Here is a 25,182-nt window from a genome sequence, read left to right on the forward strand (position 1 = left end):
ATGATAAACAATGACAAATGCAAATAATTAATTAATAATAATAAAGGAAGCATTAAGTACATTACAAACTGGAAACAGTTTTGAGAAGTCATTGAAGAAAAGAAAAGAACTGCAAATAGATAATGTTTTTAGCCTACAGCTTTTTGCTCAGATTCTTTTATGAAAACAAAAAAGAGAAATCTGGAATTTGAATATTTGGATCTGTGAATGTGGAATCTTGCCTACCTTTACAATGTGTCAAATATATTTTCGTGAGTGATGAACGACCTTTTCTGCTTCCAGGATGTGATGTAGTCTTCACTTCCTGTTTAAGCGCGAGTCGTCGAGCCAACATGGCAGCCTCCGGTTGCAGAGGCGTGAGGTCGATTTTATGGAAGTATGGGAGCTGCGGGAAGAATTTATGTGTGTCCCGATCAAAGACGGTTCCGCAGGTGAAATGCTTTCTTATTTTGCTCCGTCACAGAGCCATTTTTTTGCGGCTAGTCGGTTAGGATTGATACTGATGCTGCTGAGAGTATAATGTCCTTGTAACAGTACAGTGCTTTTGGAGATTGTATAAAACGTGTAGCTTGACAGAGTGGAGTGTTGACCTCCCGTTTCATTGCATATATGTTGCGTTAATGACCTGTACCATTTGAACGTTTGAACGGTAGTATTTTATGCAGTACAGAATGGCTCGACATGGATGCCCTCTGCCCAAGTCAGGTAGTAGATGGTACAGCTGCCGTTTTAAGTCAGAAATAAAAACAAGGTTATAATCATTACTTTTATTTAGAATATTATTTATAATAAATAAAAGCTTTTTGTTTTTAGATTATTTCTTCTGTACTTATTATTGATATATCATTGTTACAGGTGAGCTTGGTCACCAAGGCTACTTTTAGTCTTGTTCTTTGTAGCAATGGTTTGAAAGTGGTTCTTATTTTCATAATTCCAGCTGCCGGTCCGACAGATTTGTGTGTCATCCTCTTTATGGAAGAAGAACCTGGCAGCAGCAGGTCCTCAGAAATTCACACAGGAGTTCATTGACAAACAGGTGGAGGAGTTTGAAGTTGGCAAACGACATTTGGCCAACATGATGGGGGAAGACCCAGAGACATTCACACAAGAGGATATTGATGTGAGTTTCAATTCTATTCTATTCTATTCTATTCTATTCTATTCTATCTGTATATGAGCTATGTTGGCACTAAAGACTTTTAAGAATAAATCTCTCGGAAATCTGAAAAAAAAAAAAAAAAAAAAAAAAATATATATATATATATATATATATTATTTTTTTTTTTTTTTTTTTTTGGTGTGTGTGGGTAGCAGTGCTGCTCTGCTCTGCTGTTCTACATAGTTTTCATTTTCATAAATTTAGCCCAAATATCCAAATCCTTGATTTGGATAATTTTCATTTTGATTACATAATAATGGTAATATATACATATCAAAGTCAGACATGACCATTTGCCAGCTGTGATGCCTGGTTACTGGTTTAAACTTGGCCCTGGTTTTTAAAAGATTTTTGGGTCAGCACACTTTAATAGCTTCAACAAGTGATTGCCAATTAAGTTTAGAATACAATGAATTTAGGCCCAGATTATGCAGAGCTGTAATAGCTGCTAATGGTGGATATTTTGATGAGTTGAAATTGTAAGTTTTTTCTATGTATAAACTGTTTATGTAATAAAATATGTTTCCGTAGTTTGTGTTGTCCCTTATCAGTTCAAAATTATCACAAATTAAAAAGGATTCATGCCAATATTGTCCAAAACCTCACTTTTCTAGGGCGTTTCCAAACTTTTGGAGGGCAGTGTATTCTAAAATATCATTTTTAGATTTTTTACCAAAGTTCCTGTGCTTTTGACAACATTAATGATAAATAATTTTATTATTTTTAAATAATAGTGTTCCTTAAGATCTTATTTTATTATCTTTTTTTTAACCTGTCTGTGTCTTCTATAATGACATGTAGAAGTTGATATTGTAGAATAGTGTTTTTTCAACCTTTTTGACTCGAAGCCCTCCTATCGTCCAATATTCAAAGGCCAACTACTCCTAGTTTTGTTTTTCAAAACTTCTTATAATCTATAGGAACTTTCAGTTTTTGTAAATGGGGAAAAAAGTAACTACCATAATTGTAATAAAAAAAATGCATTTAAAGGAGTAGTTAGTTCACGTTCAGAGCAAAAATGTACAGATAAATGTACTCACCCTGTTGTGATCCAGGATGTTCATGTCTTTCTTTTTTCAGTCGTAAAAGAAATTGTTTTTTGATGAAAACATTTCAGGATTTTTCTCCATATAGTGGAGTTCTATTGTGACCGCGAGTTTGATGCAGCTTCAAAGGGCTCTAAATGATCCCAGCCAAGGAAAAAGGGTCTTATCTAGCGAAACGATCAGTCATTTTCCAAAAAAAAAAAAAAAAAAAAAAAACGCAAACGCTTGTCTTGTCTAGCTCTGCCATGCACACACGTAGTCTGTGCACTGCACCACATAAGTCCACTATATGTAGATAATTCCTGAAATGTTTTCCTCAAAAAACATAATTTCTTTACAGCTGAAGAAAGAAAGACATGAACATCTTGGATGACAATGGGGTAAGTACATTATCTGTAATTTTTTTTTATTTATTTTTTTTTCTGGAAGTGAACTACTCCTTTAAGGATTTAAAAAGTATTAAGAGCTAAATGTTGTTCATTTTTCCCCTCGTTTTAACCAATGAATTTACATGACTCTTAATCATGTTTGATTTTCTTGATAAGGATAAGATTAGAATTTCATTGTATAATGTTTATTCCTTTATAAAATGCCTATTAAGTTTTAAGATTTTCCTAATTTATATGAATATATTCCTAATTTATATTTGTATAGAAATCATACGTTGATTTTTTTTTTTTTTTTTTTTTCTTAAACTGTGAAAGCTTCAACTTCTTTTTGTTAAATGGGATAAGTTAAAAGAAGCAAAGAAATATCATCTTTGCATTTAGTTGGTTTAGCTTATTGTATTCTTTTTTCTTGGTTTATCTATTATCAATAATATCAAGTAAATCTGAGGCCCCTAGTGGGCCCTCTAGACTCCATTACCTTTCTAGGATCTGGCTGTTATTTGGTGCCTCTCTTTGGTTTTCTAACAAGCCTCAAAAGAATACTAGATTCGCATGTGTATCAGTATTGGATCCGTGCATTAAGTCTTATGACAGCAGCCTAATCAAACTGTTCGGTCTATCATTAATTTTAATCAAAGAACAAAAGACAGAAAATCACTCGCTGCTCTTGACTGAATAGCTTTTGTAAATTTAATCGTTTTTTAATTTTTTTTTTTTGTTTAATTTTTGTACCTGAATACCTCTGTTAGACCTAAATGGTTTCCAAAAAAAATTCAGTTTTCTGAGTTTAGTTGACAATGTCAGTTAAATAAATAACATTATTCAGTGATCTCTGTGTGGAGTAACGTCTGGCGCAGTTGCAGCTTGTGCTTTATTATTAAAACAAATAGAAAGCAAACAAGTAGCATTAATAGTCATTTATTTTAGTTAATATATGCTGTAATAAATTTGAACAAATTTTTTATTCTTATTGTAAAATAATGAAACATTAGGTCAAGAATATTGTCTCAAAAGTCGTGGAAATTTATTGGTAAAAATGTGAACAAACCCTGCTAAAAATACAAAGTCTGATATAATCAATGTCATTGTGATCCCTCCGAGCTAAAAGTAAAGTCATCATCTGGTGTCACAGTGGAACTTCTGGGACCTGCTTAAAAATTGGCATATATTTACAAACAGTATTTATGTCAAATATTTTATTCTGTGCCAGACAGAAATAGCCGTAATTGATTTATCCCACTAATTTGGTCCAATTTCTCGATTCTTAGCATTATTCCCCAATCTCTGTCACCATTAATGAATTGAGTCCTCAGAGTGAGTGTGGCTAAAAGAAGTTGACACGTACCGTCCCTCTGCCAGCTGATCGGTGGGTAAGGGGTGGAAAATGGCTGCGACTGCAGGGCACAGAGCAAGTACAGGATGGGGCGTCTGTGCCTGAGCTGGCACCGGCGTGTCTGCCAAGCGCTTCAGCCGACATGACGTTCCCGTGAATGCGCTGAAGGTGTGAAACAGCTGCACAGCAAGCACTGCCAGGAGGAAGTAATTAATAAAGACTGCAAGCCTCACCTGCCTTCTCCCGCTGTCTTTCGTCTACTCGCACACACATTGCGTTTGCACCCGTCAGGTGGGCTCTGACGTTCACGGAGCCCATGCAACTGAAATCGGGAAGAAATTTGCTGAGTTTTTGACAATTCCAACTTGAGCGAACTTTTAAGGAGAGTGTCTTGGCACAGGTTTTAGAAGTCTTAGAAAATAGTGCAGGTTATATGATTTGCGTTTATGTTGCGTATTATTGGAGCTTGGTAGTGTGACAATTTATTTCCATTGATTCTATCAGCATAGGCATACATTGTTATTATTAGCATAGGCATACAAAATCTCATTTTGGGTTCCACAGATATAAAGAAAATAGTCATATCAAACAACAAAGTAGATTTCTAGGTGAACTGTTCCTTTAGCACATGACTCAATGACAAAACAATCTTTAAAAAGATGGTTTAAAATGTCAGTTTTTTTTTTTATATTGTTTTAAAAAAATCATACCGTTTAAAAATAAAAAATTAAAATGCTTTACTACTTATTTATATTTTAAAACCTTTTGTTTAAAAAGTGTGTTAATTCAGAAATGTAAAAGTTTCCTGAAATTATAGTGTATTCAAGTTGTTTTATGCTTGAATATTTTTATACACTGTTTTGTTGCATTTATTTGATCAAAAACAGTAAAAAAAATAAATAAATAAATAGTAGAAATAATTTCAGTTTTATTGTATTTCAAAATATAAGTTTTCAGCAGCTGTTAAAAAGAAAGAAAGTTTAAAAGAACAGCATTTGCTTGAAATATTATTTTGTTGCATTATAAATGTCTTTGCTGTAAAATGAAGTTAATTTGTCCTTGCTAATTAAATTACAGGCTACACACTTTTGAACAGTATAGTATTTTTTTTAATAGTTTAGTACGAATATGATCACTTACTTTATTTATTAAAAAAAAGAAAAACATAAATATTGTGAACTAATTTAAACTCTCTTCAATTTTAATGTGTTTCAAAATATCATCCAGAAATTGTACTTAAAAAGCATTTCTTATGTCAGTGTTAAACAGTTGTGCAGTTTTTGTGGAAATAATATATATATATATATATATATATATATACATATATAATATTTATTTATTTATTTTTTCAGTATTCTTTGAAGAATAGAAAGTTCAGAATAACAGCATTTACTTACATTTATATAAATCATGCGTCGATTATAAATGTATATCCATTATAAATGTCTTAACTGTTTGTCTTTACAAAATTACAGACCTTGAACTTTTGAACAGTAGAGCAAGTCAAGTGGTGGTTGACTGGTTTGTTTTATTTCTAGGCCTGATTGTTTATGGGGTGCAGTCTAACGTGTTAATGCTTAGTTAAAAAAAAAATATATATATATAAATATATAGTTGTTGTTATTATTATTATTATTATTATTATTTTATTTTATTTTATTTTATTTTATTTTATTTTATTTATTTTTTTATTTTTTCCACATAATTTACCTTTATTCTACACCTTTCTGTCCCTTCTCCTATGAACCCCTTGGCAGAAATCATGAATGCAGGAACAGCTGGTTATGAACATTGATTCTGAAACTTGTGAACCCATTACAATCGTTAAAAGACAGAATTGTGATTCATATATGAATAGATTTTTTTGTGCACCCCTAGTTTTGACGGCATGGCAGCAACACTTCCTCTTCTCTAAAGCAGTGCAAAATGTAGGACCCTATCCTATAAATTCCATTTTATTTTTTCCCATATTCCGTTTTATTTTTTCCCAAATTCCATTTTTTTCAACAAAAACTACGTTTATGAAATGTTTTATCTTTTTCTCACCAGTTTTTGCTGTTGTCAAATTCTGTTTTAGCATGTAAATGCATACTTATTTTTTCAGATTTATTCTTAAAATAGCCTTATGAATTTTTTTGTTGTTGTTTTTTCCTCAGATATTCTGTGTTGTGTGTTTAAAATTTTCTTGTTATCAAATGAAGGCATAAAACATTAATTTAATTTATCTTTTAATTATTGAAAATTAAGCAAACTTTATTTTTTGGCAAACAAAGGGGATTTACTATTAAATTTAAAGTATGGAAGATATGTTGTGTAATTATAACCTAAAAAATCATGTTTGTTTCATTTTAGTAGTAGTAGTTGTAGTAGGCTATGTGAATTCTACTTAACAATAGTAATACATTTCTGGCACAAAGTCTTCAAGTTAAACCGCACTTATTTTGACGGGTTGCCGTGTCTACCTTTACAGTTCTGTGTTTATGATATGACACTAGTTTTACTCAAATTCATGAAGTGACTTGACAAATGTTGTTCATGTATTCATGTTCTCATTTAGTGAGATGAAAGATGCTGAAAACACAGCGAGTGTCACGCGCACTTCAGTATGTGTGTAGTAAACAAAACCACATCTGTGCGCCATTCATTAACACAGAGACACGCACAACATGCAGGATTTGTATTTAAAGGAGAACTCCACTTCCAGAACAACAATTTACAAATAATTTACTAACCCCCTTGTCATCCAAGATGTTCATGTCTTTCTTCCTTCAGTCGTAAAGAAATTGTTTTTGAGGAAAACGTTTCAGTATTTTTCTCCATATGAATTGGGTGCCCCTGATTTTGAACTTCCAAAATGCAGTTTAAATGCGGCTTCAAACGGTCCCAATGCGGTTGTAAACGATCCCAGCCGAGAAAGAAGGGTCTTATCTAGCATAACAATCGGTTATTTTAATAAAAATAATACAATTTATATACTTTTTAATGCCAAACGCTCGTCTTGTCTTACTCTGCCTGGACTGTTTTTGTTCCGGTTCATGACATTAGGGTATGTCTCTCAACTCGCATCTGTTCTTCCTCAACTTCAAAATCACTCAACTTCACTGTTTTACCTTTTTTGTTAAGGGTGTTTGATCATCTTTGCATGTTTGCAAAAGACTGGGAATTTTTCGACATACCCTAACTGTCTTGAGTCAGAATACACAGAGTTCAGGGAGAAAAAGGCAAGATGAGCGTTTGAGATTAAAAAGCATTTAAATAATTTTTTTTTTTAATGAAAATAACCGATCGTTTCGCTAGATAAGACCCTTCTTCCTCGGCTGGGATCGTTTGAAACCGCATTTAAACTGCCTTTTGGAAGTTCAAAATCGGGGGAACCATATCAGTCCATTATATGGAGAAATATGCCAGTGCCTCATATTGTCTTGCATCCCTGTGCTTAAATACTGCATTTTAATGCAGCCAAATTCTCAATAAAGCTGTTTTCGTTGACATATTTAATTTTCTGTTGTCAGACAATGGGATGAATATGAAATAGTGACTGAAACACAGCCCATTAAGACTACATAACCAGTTCCCGAAAATATTAATCTGCACTAAAATCCTGATTCATAATCACGACGTTGTCTAATGAAATCAAATATGCATACGATTAAGACAATGGCTGTGCTGTGATTTTGGCTATACTTGCATATAAAATAGAGTTAGAAGCAACAGAATATATATATTTTAACTAAAAGCCCTGTTCCTATCTGACGCTCACTGAACAGAGCAGGCGCAGAGAAAGAGCGGGAGAGGCATGTGCGCGCTGGGAAAGCAAGACCTCGCACTCATGCGGCAGTATCAGAGAGTCTCAGAAACTAAATAAGGTTTGTCCAAGAAGTCGCTAGATTTGTCGCCAGGCGCTTTTTTGGAAAAACAGCACTGATTCCGTCCGCATTTTCTGCGTCGCGGAAATTATAGGGCTCTAAACATGGCCTCACCCCCTTTTTCACATGTTCTCGGGTGGGGTTTATGTAAATTTCAGGGTTTGTGGTGTCACCATCCAGAAGCTGTATTTGTAGGCATTAAACTGCCATAATTTTAAAAAACAATATCTCCATTTGTATTGAACTTTTAGCATTGTAACTTTGCAAATATTGTTTATGCTCAAACAGCAACATTACACACTAACTACTAAAGTTTAAAAAAAAAAAAAAAAAAAAATCACAATCAATCATCCCTTTAATAAATGAATAGATTAGGACAAATATTTACTTGGATATCAATGACTATTCAGTATTTTTATTTTATGAATATTTTGTTTATTCAGGATTTGTGTGTGTGTGAACTGTTCCTTTAATTGTACAGTATGTAAGGGTCAGCAAGAGGGTAAATTATGACTTGGTCGAAGAAACCTTGACTAACTTGAAAAAAAAAAAGATCTGTTAAAACATGTATGTCCTTATCACCTGAGAAGGTCAGACACTTAGATTTTCAGTGCTACATTATTTCATGGCACATGAAGTGAGTGGTCAGATGTCTCAAAAAAAAAATAAATAAAAAAATCTGTTTTGAGGTAGTGCGAGTAGCAAGTTTGTTTTCCCAGATTGGGCTTGTGTGAAGTTTAGGCAGCAGAGGTTTCTAGAATGCTATGACGAGGCTAAACCTCCCTGAGGGAGTTGGGCCATATTGCTTTTCAAGGTATGAACAGGTGCTGCCTTCATCTGTCACTGCATCCTGCACCGTTCTGTCTGTTCTTCTCTTTGTGTTGCTTTATTTCACTCAGTTTCCCTCACCCTCTGGTTTTGATGGCCCAATACATGGATGTCTGTTCTCTTAGAGTGCATCTGCCATCACCTCACTTTTTTCTTTTCTGTTTTCTGTCTCTTTATCCTGAAAACAGGGTCAAAGACCCAAAGGTTGCCATTCTGAATGTCTCATGTTATGCAAATGAAAGTTTTATGCCCCGCTGAATGCTATCACTGGAATAATTTGGTGCTTTATAAGAGTTTTTAAAGTAGAAGAGATCAGTGTTTCCCAGGTAGTAAAACACACCTGGGGTGCATAGAGAGACATCTAGGGGTACACAATAAAAAAAAAAATAATAATAAAATATTATCATGCTGTTGCATGTTATTTAAGAATTGGCACAAAGCTGACTTTTTATTTGCCTGCCTTTGTCTACTACAGTAGTAGAGTTGAGGCCTGGCTGCATGAATGCTTGCATAAAGTTCATAAAAATGTTTAAAAAGATTTTCCTAAAATGAATAAAACAAATGTAAAAAAGTGTCAATTATTTATTTCCCATTAAATTTGCCATGCATTCTAATACATTTTTGTTTGTTTGTTTTTGTAGAGGAGCATCGCATATCTCTTCCCCTCTGGACTCTTTGAGAAGCGAGCAAGACCTGTTATGAAGGTGAGATTCTGTCCTTTTTTTGGGGGGGGGGGGGATAATTTATAATTTATAACATAGTCAGTATGCTTACTATGTTCATTTCTTTTTGTTTTAGCACCCAGAGGAAATATTCCCAAGACAGACAGGTATGTAACAGCTGCCTTTTAACTGTATCTATGCTCTTTGACACCAAATATAAGCTTGCTGATTTCTGGTAATACATTTCTCATGCTCTGTTCTGTCTTATAGCTATCCAGTGGGATGCAGAAGGACGCCCTTTTCACTTTCTGTTCTACACAGGAAAACAGTCCTACTATTCTCTCTTGCATGTAAGTTCATACTCCTTTTAAATACGTAGAACAGTCAAAACCAGTATGTTATAACTAATATTTGAATAATAGCTGTATATATACAATATATAAGTACCATATAGGTTATCAGATGATAAAATGTATTTATTTGTTGCCATTGGTTGATATTTAATACTTCCTGTAATTTAGATGCATGCTCATTTCCTCTATTTTTACATTTTAATTTCATCATTTTAGTCTCACTTTAAAAACACTAAAAATTTAACAACACTGTTAAAGGTGCACTAAGCAATTATTGAAAAACGCTTTTGACCACAATGTCGGACCGGGTCCCAAAACACACTTGTAGACAATCAGAAGTAAGGGGCGTGTCTTGTAATGATTTGGGTGCACAGGACGGATATTAGCAGATTGACTATAGATCAGAATTTGAAGAGAAAAAAAGAGGAGGAACAAAACATTAAAAAGAAGGCTTACGATCAGGCAAGAGGTGTGTCATCTTTGCCTGTTTCTACGATCGTTGTTATGCCAGGGTTGTGTACGTACGCGTGGGGTGGAGATATCATAATGGGGCGAGGTCCTGTTGGTCTATGGGAGTGTTTGTTTTGGTGCTTTCAAATATCAACATAGTTTGGTAAAAATCGCTTAAAGGAGAAGCCCACTTCCAGAACAAAAATTTACATATAATGTACTCACCCCCTTGTCATCCAAAATGTACATGTCTTTCTTTCTTCAGTCGTAAAGAAATTGTTTTTTGAGGAAAACGTTTCAGGATTTTTCTCCATATAATGGACTGATATGGTGCCCTGAGTTTGAGCTTCCAAAGTGCAGTTTAAATGCAGCTTCAAACAATCCCAAATGCAGTTGTAAACGATCCCAGCTGAGGAAGAAGGGTCTTATCTAGCGAAACAATTGGTTATTTTCATAAAAAAAATACAGTTTAAATACTTTTTAATCTCAAATGCTCATCTTATCTTATTCTGCCTGAACTCTGTGTATTCTGGCTCAGGACAGTTAGGGTATGTCGAAAAACTCCAATCGTATTTTCTCCCTCAACTTCAAAAATCACTTTAAAATCATCCTGCATCACTGCAGAAGTACCCACCAAGTGTTTGCAAAGTGAACATGCAAAGAAGATCAAACACCCTTAACAAAAAAGGTAAAACAGCAATATAGGACGATTTTGAAATTGAGGGAGAACATGAGATGGGAGTTTTTCGACATACCCTAACTGTCATGAACTGGAAAAAAAGTAAGACAAGGCGAACGTTTGACATTTAAAAAGTATATATATTGTATTATTTTTATGAAAATAAAGGACTTTAACTCCTTTAATGCACCTTTAAATGTAGACTCTAGCATATCTCAAAATTAATATCTGTTTTTCATCATGTACATAATATTGTAAAAGCATTATTGTTTTTAGGATGCCTAATTTTATCTTTTAGTTTTTTTTTCTAATCTATTTAGACAAAATAGTGTAGAATTTTTATATCCGCCATGTCACCTGTATGACTGCTAGGGATGAGCTGACAATATTAATTTGATTTTGATTACACTCCCATTCAAAAGTTTGGGGTTAGTAAGATTTTTAATTTTTTTTTTTTTAAAGAATTCTCCTATGTTCATCTAGGCTGCGTTTACTTTAAAAATGAAAAAAAAAAAAAAAAAAAAGTAATATTGTGAAATGTTATTACAGTTTAAAATAATAGTTTTCTATTTTAATATACTTTTAAAATATAATTCATTCCTGTGATGCAGAGCAGAATTTTTATCAGCCATTACTCCAGTCTTTAGTGTCATATGATCCTTCAGAAATCATTCTAATTTGCTGATTTATTACTTTTATTATCAGTATTAGATACAGTTGTGCTGCTTATTTATCTATTCACTTATTTTTTTGGAACCTGTGATTCTCTTTTTCAGGATTTTTTTGATGAATAAAAAGTTAAAAAGAACAGCATTTATTCAAAATATAAATATTTTCTAACACTTTTTTTTTCTTCTCTCTCACTGTTTATACATTTAACACATCCTTGGTGAATAAAAGTAAGCATTTCTTTCAAAACGAAAGAAAGAATAAAAATGTACTACCACAAACGTTTAAGTGGTCGTTTATATTGTTACACAAGATTTCTATTTTAAATAAATGCTGTTCTTTTTAACTTTTATGAAATAATCCTGAAAAAAACAAAGCATAACAGGTTCCAACAAAACATTGAGCAGCACAGCTGTTTACAAGATTGATAATAAAACAACATAGAATGACAGAAATAAATTACATTTTAAAATATATTCACATAGAAAACAGCTAATTTACATTGAAATAATGTTTCACATTAGTACTGTTTTTTTTTCTGAATTTTTAATCAAATAAATGCAGCCTTAATGAGCATCAGAATCTGTTGTGAGTGTATTCTATTACAGACACTGGTTAAATGAAACTGGTGTAGAAATAATTATATCATTAAAGTTTGTATAAAAACTGTCTTATGCAGTTTACTCGTTTATATACAGGTCAGTCGGATAAATAATTGAATTTGATAAGCTTTTTTCAGTTTTTAGCTAAATGAAAACTTTAGTTTTGGTAAGAAAATAATTTTCACTAAATCACTAAATTTATCTGTATCAGTCAGAAATTAAATTTTGTATCTAAAACTGGTTTGGGGAGAGAGTCTGCTTTGTCTGGTCTGTGATTGAAGGAAGGGAGTGGCACAGACAGAGGGTAGGTGGGGGCACATCACAGAGAACTGGGATAGAGGAGGGGTGCAGACAGAGAAAGCTGGGAAGGGAGGCTGCGACTCGGGTCTCTGATCCCCTAAAAAGGGCCTGGATGGGGTGATGGGGGTGGAATAGACCCTCTGCTCAGAGACAAGCTTTGTTTGACATTTCACACTTAGTGTGCTAAATCAAATGAAATAGAATGGTTGGTGTTAAAACAAACCAGTATAAACAGGAGATTGGAATGGTTAAGGAAAATGCAAATGTCAGGTTTGGATTTGTGAGAAGAAGAGGAATGAGAGTTAGGAAGATGAGTGTGACGGAGCTCTTTCTCCTCCTTAAATCCCATTTACAACAGGGAGCATCACACACTTCAGTAGGCACGCCAGGGCTTTGTGATATTAGGTGTGCGTGTGAGTGTGTATGCGTGCACGCGTGCTGTTTTTTGTGTGTAGGTGTGTGTGCACATTAGCCTCAGGGGTTTTACGGTGATGGGAAGAGCCCCAGAGAGCCTCCTGCGTTAACCGCCTCTTTGTCACCACGGCTAATTCCTTTTCAAAGTTTGTTTGTTTTAGCTTATTTTTCCCTTCTCTACCATTCATCTATGGACTCGACCTTGGGCTAAGACGTCTCTCAGTAGCGGTAAGGAGTTTGGTGTGTGCGTGCAAGTTGACTAATGCGCCATTGTCCTCGGTGCGCCCAAGCCCCTCATCCTCCCCTTTGCCCTGCAGTGGCTGGGACCCCTGCTGCTAATTTAAATAGGTATGTCAAATCTGCCGGCGTGCACCGGCTCTCTCATCCAGCTTCGAATCGCATGGAGGTGCCCCGCGTTCAGAAACCCTGCAGTGTGCAGAAAATAATGTACAACTCTCCTTCCTGCAGACAGGAATATTTTTCTAGCATGAGCAAAAGGAAGCAAAACACAAACACACAAACTCACTAAGATACATGGGCGGTAAATATAGACACTTAGTTTATAGTCGGTACCTTATATATCAGGACGTTATACAGCTATCAGTGTAACCCACTTGCACACTCGAATAATGAAAGTATTCCAGTACAGCAATGATCAGTTGTGTGACCCTTTTTTGCGCTCTCAAACTGAAAATATACATTTCACCAAAGTTAATGTAGTGTAATAACGGTGTGACCCTGGACCACAAATTCAGTCTTAAGTAGCACGGGTATACTGTATATGTAGCAATATCCAAAAATATATTATATGGGTTAAAATTATTGATTTTTCTTATATGCAAAAAATCATTTGGGAAATTAAGTAAAGATCATTTACTATGAAGATATTTTGTACATTTCCCTCTGTAAATATATCAAAACTTAATTTTAGATTAGTAATGTGTATTGCTAAGAACTTAATTTGGACAACTTTTTTTTTTTTTTTTTGCACCCTCAGATTCCAGATTTTCAAATAGTTGTATCTCAGCCAAATATTGTCCTGTCCCAACAAATACATCAGTGGAAAGCTTATTTATTCAGCTTTCATGTGATGTATAAATCTCAATTTTTTTAAAAATTGACCCTTATGACTGGTTTTGTGGTTCAGGGACACATACATGCCAAAATTGGGCCTGATTATTTGATGGATTTGGGTGGTACCTCATAGTACAGTTAAAGGTGGGGTGGTGTTTGTTCAGTGCTATGCAACTGGAAAGCAAATTATTGTAGTTGCTGTTTTTTAAAAAAAAAAAAAAAATCAGCAAGGATGCATTAAATTGAACAGAAGTGAGAGTAAAGACTTTATAACATTATATTACATAAAACAATCCTGAACAAAATGTCACAGTTTCAACTAAATTAAGCAGCACAACTGAAATGAATAAGAAATGTTACTTTAAATGATTAAGAGTAAATTTACAAAAAAAAAAAAAAAAAGAAAAGAAATTATTTTATAGGGCTGGGTAAAAAATGTTGATTTCTCAATTTTAATGGGATCTCATTTTTACACAATTGTATTGAATCTTAAATCCAAAGACTCGATATAGCCTGTTTTCCAGTTAACGAACAGAATGTTGGATGTCTGCATTCCATCCGATAAATCAGAATAAGCTTTGTGCCTTGGTACTGTTTATTACAATATTCAAATAATAAATGCCATTCAAAAAAGTGAGGAAACATCGAAAGGTTATTTTAAAAAGGAAAGAGTGCAACTTGCCAAAATCCGTAACCTGTCTTATGTAATCGCTTAATCAGTTTTTCAGCCGTGCAAAGATGTCAGTATTACAGCTTGTGAACAATGTCATGTAATGTCACATTTACCTAAGAAAAAACATTCAGTGACCATCAATTTGTTAGTCAGCTAGAATGCATCCGTCAAGTTTTTGTGACAGCCCACATTTAAGCGTTTATATTTCAAAAAACAAATTGGAGTGGAAATACAATTATGTAGCCTAATTGTAACTTTATTATCAAAACTTCATTCAGTTAAATTTAAGTTGGTATACAAATCAATGTAGTACCAACTGACTCTCATGTATATTTTACAGCATTAGTTGAGGTTTTTCTCCCCCTTGAGAAAATATGGCATGTATTGTACCTGATATATATCCAAAATAATCAGTATTGAATCAAACCGAAATGCAAGCTTGAGAATCAGAATCAAATCGAATTGTGAAATTTGTGTCAAAACCCAGACCTATTATTTTAGTAACAAATCTGCGTATAAGACTGTTTTTTTTTTTTTTGTTTTTTTATAAACATTGTGTGACACTGAAGACTGAAGTAGTGGCTGCTGAAAATTGTTTAAATAATATATAGAATAATATAGAATATATTTTCTTCAGTTGTAAAGAAATTGTTTTTTGAGGGGAAAAATTTTCAGGAATTATCTCCATATAGTGGACTTAAATGGTGCCAGTGAGTTTGAACGTCCAAAATGCAGTTTAAATGCAGCTTCAAAGGGCTCTAAATGATCCCAGCCATGGAGTAAGTGTCTTATCTAGTGAAATGATCGGTCATTTTCTCAAAAAAATAAAAATATATATACTTTTTAACCTCATATACTCGTCTTGTCTAGCTCTGCCATGCACATGTGTACTCTGTGTAATCCGGGTTAGGGTATGTCAAAAAATGACATCTAATGTTCTCCTCCAACTTTAAAATCGTCGTACATCACTGCAGAAGTAGCAACCCAGTGTTTACAAAATTAACATGCAAAGAAGGCCAAACGCCCTTTACAAAAAAAGGTAAAACAGCGATGTAAGACGATTTTGAAGCTGGAGGAGAAAATGAGATGGGAGTTTTTCGACCTACCCTAACTGTATTGACCCAGATTACACAGAGTACACATGCGCATCACAGAGCTAGACAAGATGATGATTTTAATTTTAATGATTTGTTTTAAAAAATGACAGATCGTTTCGCTAGATAAGACCCTTGAAGCCGCATTTAAACAGCATTTTGGAAGTTCAAACTCGAGGGCACCATAAAAGTCCACTATATGGAGATAATTCCTGAAATGTTTTCCTCAAAAAACAATTTCTTTACGACTGAAGAAAGAAAGGCATGAACATCTTAGATGACAATGGGGTGAGTACATTATCTGTACATTTTTGTTCTGAAAGTGAATTACTCCTTTAACAATATTACTGTTTATAAGATTTTATAAGATTTTTTTTAACCAAAGAACTGCATTGACACAATAAAACACTTAAAAATCTTATAAACCCCAAACCTTTGAATAGTAGTGTACATTTATTTTAAAAATGGCATATGATGCAAAACGTACTTATTGGTTTGGAATTTTCAACCATTTCTCCTACTCAGATTAAACAATTATTCAGTCATTCTTACAATTTCAGGGAACTTTTGTTAGTCATCTTGGTGAGTTTAATTCAAAAGATTACAAAAAAATAACAAAAAACAACTAGAGTTTACATTTGCAAGGCCTGAAAAGATCAGAAAAAGATAAATGGATTTAATTTATTAACATTTTTACTCAGAAAATATACTAAAAGACTTATAGCCATTGTTGCTGGCATTAAAACATAAATAAATCTACAGATTTAATATGCAGTGATGGTGCAGAATCGGCCAGTTGTTCTTGCAACTTTTAGTTAAAAGAGCATGTCACTTTTGTCATTGAAGAACTGCTGTTAGATTTTTATTGCATGTGCAATAGCTGGACCAACCTAAAAGTATTTTATTTTATTGCATAATTTGAGCTAAAGAAGCATACTTTATAACACTGCTGTTGTTAGGTTTATCTAATATTTTGAAATATGTTATTTAAACTTTTGACAAACCAGTCAGAATGGACTGACTTTGGCAACGACACATCTGACACGTTTATACTTGGAGCAACAATTAATTACATGGGAAATTTTTTTTAATAAAAGCACAGCCTCATGACATTAGTACTTCTTATTTAACTTGTGTTGATTATGCAGTATTTTCAACTTAACCTTTAAAAAAAAATGCCATGTGCGCTTTGGGAGGAGCGAGTCTGTAAAATTTACCCATGATTTGTTGAATACAAGGAGCCCCGGCCAACCAAAAGGCTACATTGAAAGTTCATCTTAAAAGCTGAGATCGAGGAGCCTCTCTCCCCTCCTAAAGGCATTTGAATTTCTCTGGATTCGTTATGGCGCTGTGATCACGAACGTGTAACGTGCATTCCCCCGCTTTTTTTCTCCCTCCCCCCCTTTCTTTTCTATTACTCCTCCTTTTTTGTGCTGAAAATTGGTTTTTGCCCGATGTTTGCTTTTTTGGCGAGTAGCGGTGGATTATACGCACTCTATCAGGACCGAATTAAACAAACAGCTGTGGGATAATTGAGGGGGAAATGAATTCTCGCACAGGCGTGAGGAAGGTGCCGACGTGAGCTGCATGCCAGCGTCGGGGCCCCGCGTCAGACCCCTGCTCCGCGCCGCTCCAGCACCACCACGCCTGACGGGCACTCCAGGCTCACGGGCGCGATGCCAATTTAGACAAGTGTGCCCGAGGATGCCATCCTGCTCCGCATGGCAGATTCTCCTGTCAGGAGGACGTGCGAGCACGCGTGTTAGAAAGGAGAGAGAAAGTGTGGGGGGTTACGGCCCAAGTGCTCCCCAATTCAATTTTCCCTCCACACACACAATTAAATTCAGCCGGAGTTGAAGAGAGAGAGACAGAGATGAGATCTGCCTTCATAATGGAGACTGTGTGTGTGTGTGTGTGTGTGTGTGCACGCATGTGTATCTGTGTGAGCGTGTGCGTCGGGGGGATTTTCAAATCCCTGCTTTTGCTTCACTGCATCTTTTCTTTTGAGGGATTCCTGAATATCTATGAAGACAACCTCGTCCTTCATTCTGTGTATTCATTGACTTATTAGTCAACAGGGACCACGCTCAGAGGATTCTTTCTTTCTTTCTTTCTTTCTTTCTTTCTTAGCATTAATTCTGCTTTTGGTTTTTGAAACTGACCACTTTCCATTTCTCTCTTCTGTCATTCTAGGATGTGTATGAGAAGACTTTGGCAATAGAAAGACACCAGGACAAGATGAGAAGTAAAGGCCTCTTCACATCAGATACCAAACAAATGTGAGCACTTTCTACAAGAAAAACATTTACATGCATTTAGCAAAGAGCGAAAGCAGTTTGTCATAGAGCCAACCGTATTTGTAATATACGATGCTAGGGATATTAGATTAGGAAGCAATCTAGAAAAGAACATTGTGATGATTTTAATGGACAAACTGTTTGTTTCCTCAGTGTGCTGACTGGGAGCCGGTGGCTGTTAAAAGAGGAAATAGAAGAGTATCTGGTCGAGAACATTTCAGATCAAGATGTAAGAACTTGTATAGAACTTGAGAATAATTCAGGATGGAAACACAAGAGGGTGCTGTTGGCAAACTAAGAGTTCTCTTGTTTTGTGTAGTACATGCGGTTGATCCAGCTGATGGAGAAGCTGTTGTCTATGCCCTACTGCTCTCTGGAGGAGGAGTTCGTACTGAAGTTCCGCAAACAGCTGGAGGTTCAGTCCAGTAAACACGAGATTCCTGCCTTGCAGTACGACCCACAGGGAGTCGCTTTCAGCACTGCTGAAGGTATGATATTGATATCTCAAAAAATTCGGCTGATTAAATGTGTAATCAGTTTTTTTGCTTTTGTGAGCACTCCAAATATGGCAATAAGCAGCATAAATGAAGTCCATTCACCTTTATTCAAAGTCAGATGCAGATCTCTTATCTGTAGTTAAACCTTAACATTTTCATATGTGATGCATAGGTCTGATTCTGAATCTGATTGTGATTATTTACAATAACTGAATTTATTGTGCACTTTTAATTTCAATTATTTCTATGCAAGTAAGTGAACTGAGAATACACTGCTTATTATTTGAGTGCTCTAAGTCAATACACTTGAAAATTGCGTGAATGTGAAATGTTTAGGACAAAAATTGCACAGTATCCGTTATTCACAAGACAAACATAAGTTTAAACATTCTGAATTGAAAGTGGGATGAATTGTAATACTTTAGTTTTAATTTTGCAATCATCATATATATATAATTACAGTATGTATTAATATTTTAAATGAACTTTTATTTTTATTTATTTTATGCTTTAGTCATTAAGTTGTTTTTTTTTTTTAGATTTTTTTTTTTTTTTTTTTTTTTTTTTTTTTTGTTTTAGTCATTTTAACTTCAAACTGCACTTCTAACTTCTTCAGTTGTTTGCCAAGGCAAAATTTGTAATTTCCAAGTCTATAATATATATATTATTATTATTATTATTTTTTTTTTTTTTTTTACTTCGGTATATACTATTTACATTACCAGTCGAATGTTTTTGAACAGTAGGATTTTTAATGTGTTTTAAAGTCTCTTCTGCTCACCAAGCCTGCATTTATTTGATCCAAACTACAGCGAAAACAGTAACATTTTGAAGTATTTTTACTACTTTTACTATTTTTACTAAAATATATATCTATATGAATATATTTTAAAATGTAATGTATTTCAAAGTTTATTTTTTTAGCATCATTACTCCAGTCACATGACCCTTTAGAAATCATTCTAATATGCTGATTTGCTGCTCAGAAAACATTTATTACTATTATTATTATTATTATTATTATTATTATTATTATTATTATTATTATTATTATTATTGAAAACAGCTGAGTAGAATTTTTTTCAGGTTTCTTTGAATATAAAGTTCAGAAGAACAGCATTTATCTGAAATAGAAATCTTCTGTAACATTATAAAAGTTTTTATCATCACTTTTGATCAATTTAAAGCATCCTTGTTAAATAAGTGTTAAGTTCTATCATTTATTTCTCCCCCCAAAAAGTTGTTATAAAAGCTTTTTATTTCAGATAAATGCTATTTGGATCTTTCTATTCATCAAAGAATCCTGAAAAAAAAAAAAAAAAACTCAACTTTTTTAAAAAATGTATAATAATAATAATAATGATAATAATAATAATAATAATAAATGTTTCTTTTTTCAGCAAATTAACATATTAGAATTAGGTTTCTGAAGGATCATGTACCATTGAAGACTGGAGTTATAATTCTGGAAATTTAGATTTGATCACTAGAATAAATTACATTTTAAAATATATTCAAATAGAAAGCAGTTATTTTAAATTGTAAAATTATCACAATATTACTGCTTTTGTTGTATTTTGGATCAAATAAATGTAGACTTCATGAGCAGAAGAGGAAAAAAAACTTGGAAAAAAATCCTACTGTTCAAAAACTTTTGACTGGTAGAATATAATAGTTTAAGTTTAAGTTACAACAACACTGGTAATTACCACAATTATTTGTACGACGTTAATCGTCTACAAACGTTTCATGGTTGTAACAACCATAATGGTGTTCTGTGATTTGTTGTGTTAAGTTTGATGTTTTTTTTTTTTTTTTCATGTTTAGCAGTTAATTTAAACTGAGTACCTCAATTTAAACTAAATAAAGGAATTCTGCCTTGGCAGCTAGCTGAAATAATTTTTTATTATTATTATTTAACATGTCTATTTCGTTTAACGTTATTTTAAATAACAAAAACATTCATTTTAATTTTAGTTACATACAATAACCCTGAGTTAAAATATAACACATAAGATTTGAGAGCTACAGCAGACATTTTCAGACCTTCTGATCAGAATTCTGATCTGTTCCTCACAATTTGAAAATAAATAATGGCAGTGTTTTAATTTTTGGGTGAGCTATTCTGCAAGCGTTCCACCTTGTCTTGCTCTTCTTGCCTTCTCCCCTAAAACTGACTCTGTTTCTTCTTTACACACTGACTTAATTCCCACATCACTCTGACTTTGTCTTTATCTCCCTCTCTCTCTTTCCCACAGGCAGAAGGAAGACCGCCAAAGCCAGTATCACCCTCAGAGACAGTGGCTCTGGGAACATCACAATCAATGGCAGGAACTACCTCCACTACTTTCCCCTACTACAAGACAAGTGCGTACGAGGGTACCCCAGTCATGCGTTGCATCTTTGTGGAAAGATCCTTTTAGCATATCAAGCGCTTAAATGTTTGTTTTTACTCTAGTTAGTATGCCATAAATAAGAGCCACACCAAAAATGTTCAAATCCAGCATTTGTGGTCCAGCGTGCGTGGTGAGTGTGTTGGGTTTTTCTAATGTGGTTGAAAAGTTAATTACACAGATGAGTGAGCCGGAGACTTGGTGCTGTCAGCGTGCGGCCGGTTGCCCGCCCTTATCACTCCGTCCGCTTCACACAGGCCTAATTGGAGCAGAAGGGGAGTGTTGCACTGTGTCAGCACTGTGGGCCGTCCCCGCGAGCGAGCAAGCGAGCGCACACATACTAAAGCATGTTCTTGCATCGCATCCTCTCAATAGTTCTTGCGGTGGCGGGATTATCGCTTTGTCTAAATATGATGATACAGTCCTCAAAGGGGGATTTGCAGGAGTGTCATTCGTACAGATGTTGAAATCTTGAGTAGTCCAGCAGAGAGAAACATGTTCTTAATTTTACTCCTCATACTATATATATATTTTCACACTTTCTCAGGGAGCAGTTGATGTTTCCTCTGCACTTTGTGGGCATGCTGAGCCGGTTTGACATTGAGGGGAGCGTGGAGGGCAGTGGTCACTCAGCTCAGGCTGGAGCTCTGCGATTGGCCATCTCACGGGCACTGCTCAGCTTTGTCTCTGAGGGAGAAGTTGAAAAGATGAGGCAAGGTGTGTGACAAGAAGCCTAAAGCATTATACTGATATGTCTATGCATATGCATATTCATATATGGGTCATTCTACAGAACTGGTTCAAAGTCAAAATTGAAAAAGTATTTAAAAAAGACCACAAATTTTGTATGTATGCAAATTGTATAATATCCAAGGTACACATTTCTAATTATTGTGCTGTTGATTCTTATACTGTGTTTTTATAAAGTTTTGTAATATTTGTCCTCTCCCCAAATTTGTCACTACCGAGAAACAGTAATAATAATTAAATTTAATTTAATGGTTATATTGGCCTATTAAGGTCTTCCTTGTAAAGATATATATTTTTTTATTTATTAAAAAGTTTTTTTTTACTCACCCCCTTGTCATCCACAATGTTCATGTCTTTCTTTCTTCAGTCATAAAGAAATTGTTTTTTAACATCTTAGTTGATAATTTAGTATATTTAATTTTTGACAAAAGATCCCATGTTTCGGTCAGCATATTTTTTGTTAGTGACAGTAATGTTTTGGGAGCGACCACATCACGTTACAGAATTTTAACTTGCATACTAAAACATGCTAAAATACAAAAAATTTGAAAAACTACTAAAATTGTTTATTTCCCCCAAATAAAAGATTATGCGTTTCCTTTTGTCACTACCGAAACAACGATGGCATGTTTTGGTTGTGACTGTTACGGTAGTGGCAATTTTATGGGATAACAGTCAAAAGATGCCATTACCAAAACACCTCCAAATGTTTCAGTCGTGACTGTTTTCGTAGTGAATATTTTAGATATTTTTAAACCTGGCTCAAAGATGCTAATCAGCACATGGTTAGCTAGGACAGTTCTGAACAGTTGTACACAAAAAATGTTATGAAAGTACTCCCAAAGAAAGTGTTTAATTATAGAAAAATGGTGTTCGGTAGTGACATTTTCTGTAAAGTTACACAGGGCATATCTACTCACCATGTAGCTATGAGAGAGAGGGACACATGAATATTTCCTGATCATAAATGTAGGGGTGTAGTCTCAACCAATGGACTAAAACATGTTTCGGTAGTGACATGCAAATGCGGGACACTTTTTTTTTTTTTTTTTTTTTTTTTATTTATGAAAAAAAATACAATAAATATTTTTTTGAACTCTTGAAAACAATGGAATAAAATGCAAAAATTATTTCAGTATCTTTTCATATGGGAGTAAAAGGATCTCAGTAAACATCTAAGATTTGAATACTGAAATAACTGGAAAACAAAAGGTTAAAAAAAAGTAATACTTTCCTCAGTGAAACATCAAACTGTAAGGACTGTTCTTTATAACTTTCTATTCTCAAAAGAATCTTGAATAAATAATAGAATATAGAATCGTAACAGAATCTTGAAAAACAATGTATAATAATAATGTTAATATTTAATAATAATAATAATAATAGTAATAATAATATATATATATATATATTTTTTTTTTTTTTCAGTTGCGATACTAGTAGACATGTTAGTACTTAAAAGTTAATTCAGTAATCAATTACATTTTAAAATATTTTAAAATAGAAACAGTTCTTTTCAGTTGTAATACTATTTCACAATATGAATCTTTAATGTATTTTTCATTAAACAAATGCGGTCTTGATGAGCGTAAGAGACTAAGAGAAAAACATGTTTCCGACCCTTCAGGACCATTTTTTTTTTTACAGCCCTTTTTCCTAAAAGCTCTGAAACTCTATTCTCACTGTTGAAGACCCTCAAAAAAATTGTTACTCAGCTAGATAAGCAGCTACACAGAAAACCATTAATTGTGCAGATTATGCACAGACCTATAAAAAATGTGCACTTTGGATATTGACATGAATAACTGATATTCTTTTATGAACTAATTCATGTTAATTTGTGTCTGTCATCATCTGTTTTCTCTGATCACCCAAACAGCTGGCCTGCTGACCGCTGACCCCAGGATCAGAGAGAGGAAGAAACCAGGGCAGGAAGGAGCCAGGAAGAAGTTCACTTGGAAAAAGCGCTGAACTGGAAAGGATCAATACAGCACAGGAATCCTGAGAGAGGACACAATTCCTCTCTCTCACTGGATAATTGGGATATTTTGCGGACAACCATACCCTGCTGATCACAGACATAAACCACCCCTACTACATCAAACCATCTTGCATCAGTTAGAATGTATAACATTGGCTCTATTGGTTGATGGCATTGGACATCTGCGAGCTGAAAGATCATCTTTCTTTTTTCTGAGATTAAACTGTTGTGTATATTAAAGCTGTATTGAAAATGTTAATATAAACATCTTTCAATAAACATTTTTTTTCATATGTTAACATTTCTAGTTTATTTTTATCAATAATAAGCCCATCTGCCAGAATATAGTGAGATTCGTTTGATTGCAATCCTCTTAAATACCACATGAGGGCGACAGTGTGTTTTTGAAATGAATTATCAAATTATGTTGTTTAAATTATTTTAGATTTCTTTTTTTAGTTTTATTTAATAATCGTATTACTATGATGGCTGAGGCAGTTACCACATATTTCAGCAGTTCCACCCTAATTATTTACATTATAGACCCTTTTTTGTCGTCCAAAAATATATTTCCTACACATTTAAAGATGCTCACTTTTGCTACATGACAGCTACAGGTCACTACACCGTCCCCAAGTGCTAAACTCAATACAAAATATCTGAAGCACATAATAACCTAATAATGTCCTAATAATGCAAATATTTTGTTTAGGGCTCTGCATTTAAAGCTGTGACCTGGAGGACAAATTACATGCTAGTGTGCAAATATGAAGAAACCTGACTGCCCTCATCTGTAACCATGACAACAATAAGCAGCAAGCTTGAAAAACTCGTCGCATCATTCTCTGTTCATGTCCTTTTGGCCATTTGGCATTTAAAAATGGAATTCTTTAATTGGAAAGTCTGGCTCTCAATGGTGTTTTTGTTTGAGAGAAGACAATGTCAAAAGGACAGTGAGAGAGAATGATGAAAATACAGCAAAACACTTGTTTCTGAATCAGTGGAGCTTTAGTGATTGCCATGACTGCTTGTAACTTCAGCAGTTTGATGGATGTTTGTGGACCTTCTGAAACAAACAGAAACTTTATACAGGTAAGACAACCTGATGTGTTTCTCCAGCCAGCATTTCTATGACCTCAAAGACCCCTAACTTCATCACTTTTCATTGTCTTCCTTTATCGAATAGCTTTGAAATTACTTTTTTTTTTTTTTTTTTTTTTTTTTTTTTTTTTTTTGTATGGTTCTATATCTTGGTTAAATAAACATCATTTAAACTAGTTTATACTGTTAATGTTATATGAACAGCATAATCAATATTCTATTAATTAAAGCAAAGTATAAATCTCATCAGTATTTTTAAGCATTTACATTTATTCCAAAATAATAGCTCAAGGCAGTAACAATTTAAACATATTTTTATTTGTGAACTTATGTTCAGCTATTCTTTAGTTGACTTTGGTTACGCTTTATTTTGCAGTTTCTTAACTAGTTGCTTACTAGCATGCATATTACTAGAATATTAGCCATTTATTAGTACTAATTAAACACCTTATTCTACATCCCTAATCCTACCCAATACCTAAACTTAACAACTAACTTACTATTAATAAGCAGCAAATTAGGAATTTTTTGAGGGAAAAGTCGTAGTTAATAGTGAATAAGTTCCCTATTCT

General features: G+C 33.9%; 1 protein-coding gene across 1 annotated transcript; it reads left to right on the top strand.

The window, feature by feature from the left end:
- The first annotated feature begins 296 nt into the window (after positions 1-296).
- On the top strand, positions 297-23,808 carry mrps9 (mitochondrial ribosomal protein S9). Its single transcript, XM_051113381.1, has 11 exons — positions 297-431; positions 938-1,120; positions 9,263-9,325; positions 9,420-9,450; positions 9,554-9,633; positions 17,785-17,870; positions 18,042-18,117; positions 18,208-18,376; positions 20,644-20,752; positions 21,326-21,495; positions 23,408-23,808. The coding sequence occupies exons 1-11, from the start codon at positions 333-335 to the stop codon at positions 23,497-23,499; spliced, it is 1,158 nt and encodes a 385-aa protein (XP_050969338.1). The 5' UTR covers positions 297-332; the 3' UTR covers positions 23,500-23,808.
- The last annotated feature ends 1,374 nt before the right edge of the window (positions 23,809-25,182 follow it).

The sequence above is a fragment of the Labeo rohita genome, chromosome 6 (genome assembly GCF_022985175.1).
Source record: "Labeo rohita strain BAU-BD-2019 chromosome 6, IGBB_LRoh.1.0, whole genome shotgun sequence".
NCBI classification, from domain to species: domain Eukaryota; kingdom Metazoa; phylum Chordata; class Actinopteri; order Cypriniformes; family Cyprinidae; genus Labeo; species Labeo rohita.

What these genes read in the sequence shown, in the direction of transcription:
- mrps9 (XM_051113381.1), top strand. Translation starts at nt 333, where the DNA reads ATGGCAGCCTCCGGTTGCAGAGGCGTGAGGTCGATTTTATGGAAGTAT. An exon ending in GATCAAAGACGGTTCCGCAG is followed by an intron (nt 432 to 937) that starts GTGAAATGCTTT and finishes TCATAATTCCAG; the next exon opens with CTGCCGGTCCGACAGATTTG. An exon ending in GAGCAAGACCTGTTATGAAG is followed by an intron (nt 9,326 to 9,419) that starts GTGAGATTCTGT and finishes TTTTTGTTTTAG; the next exon opens with CACCCAGAGGAAATATTCCC.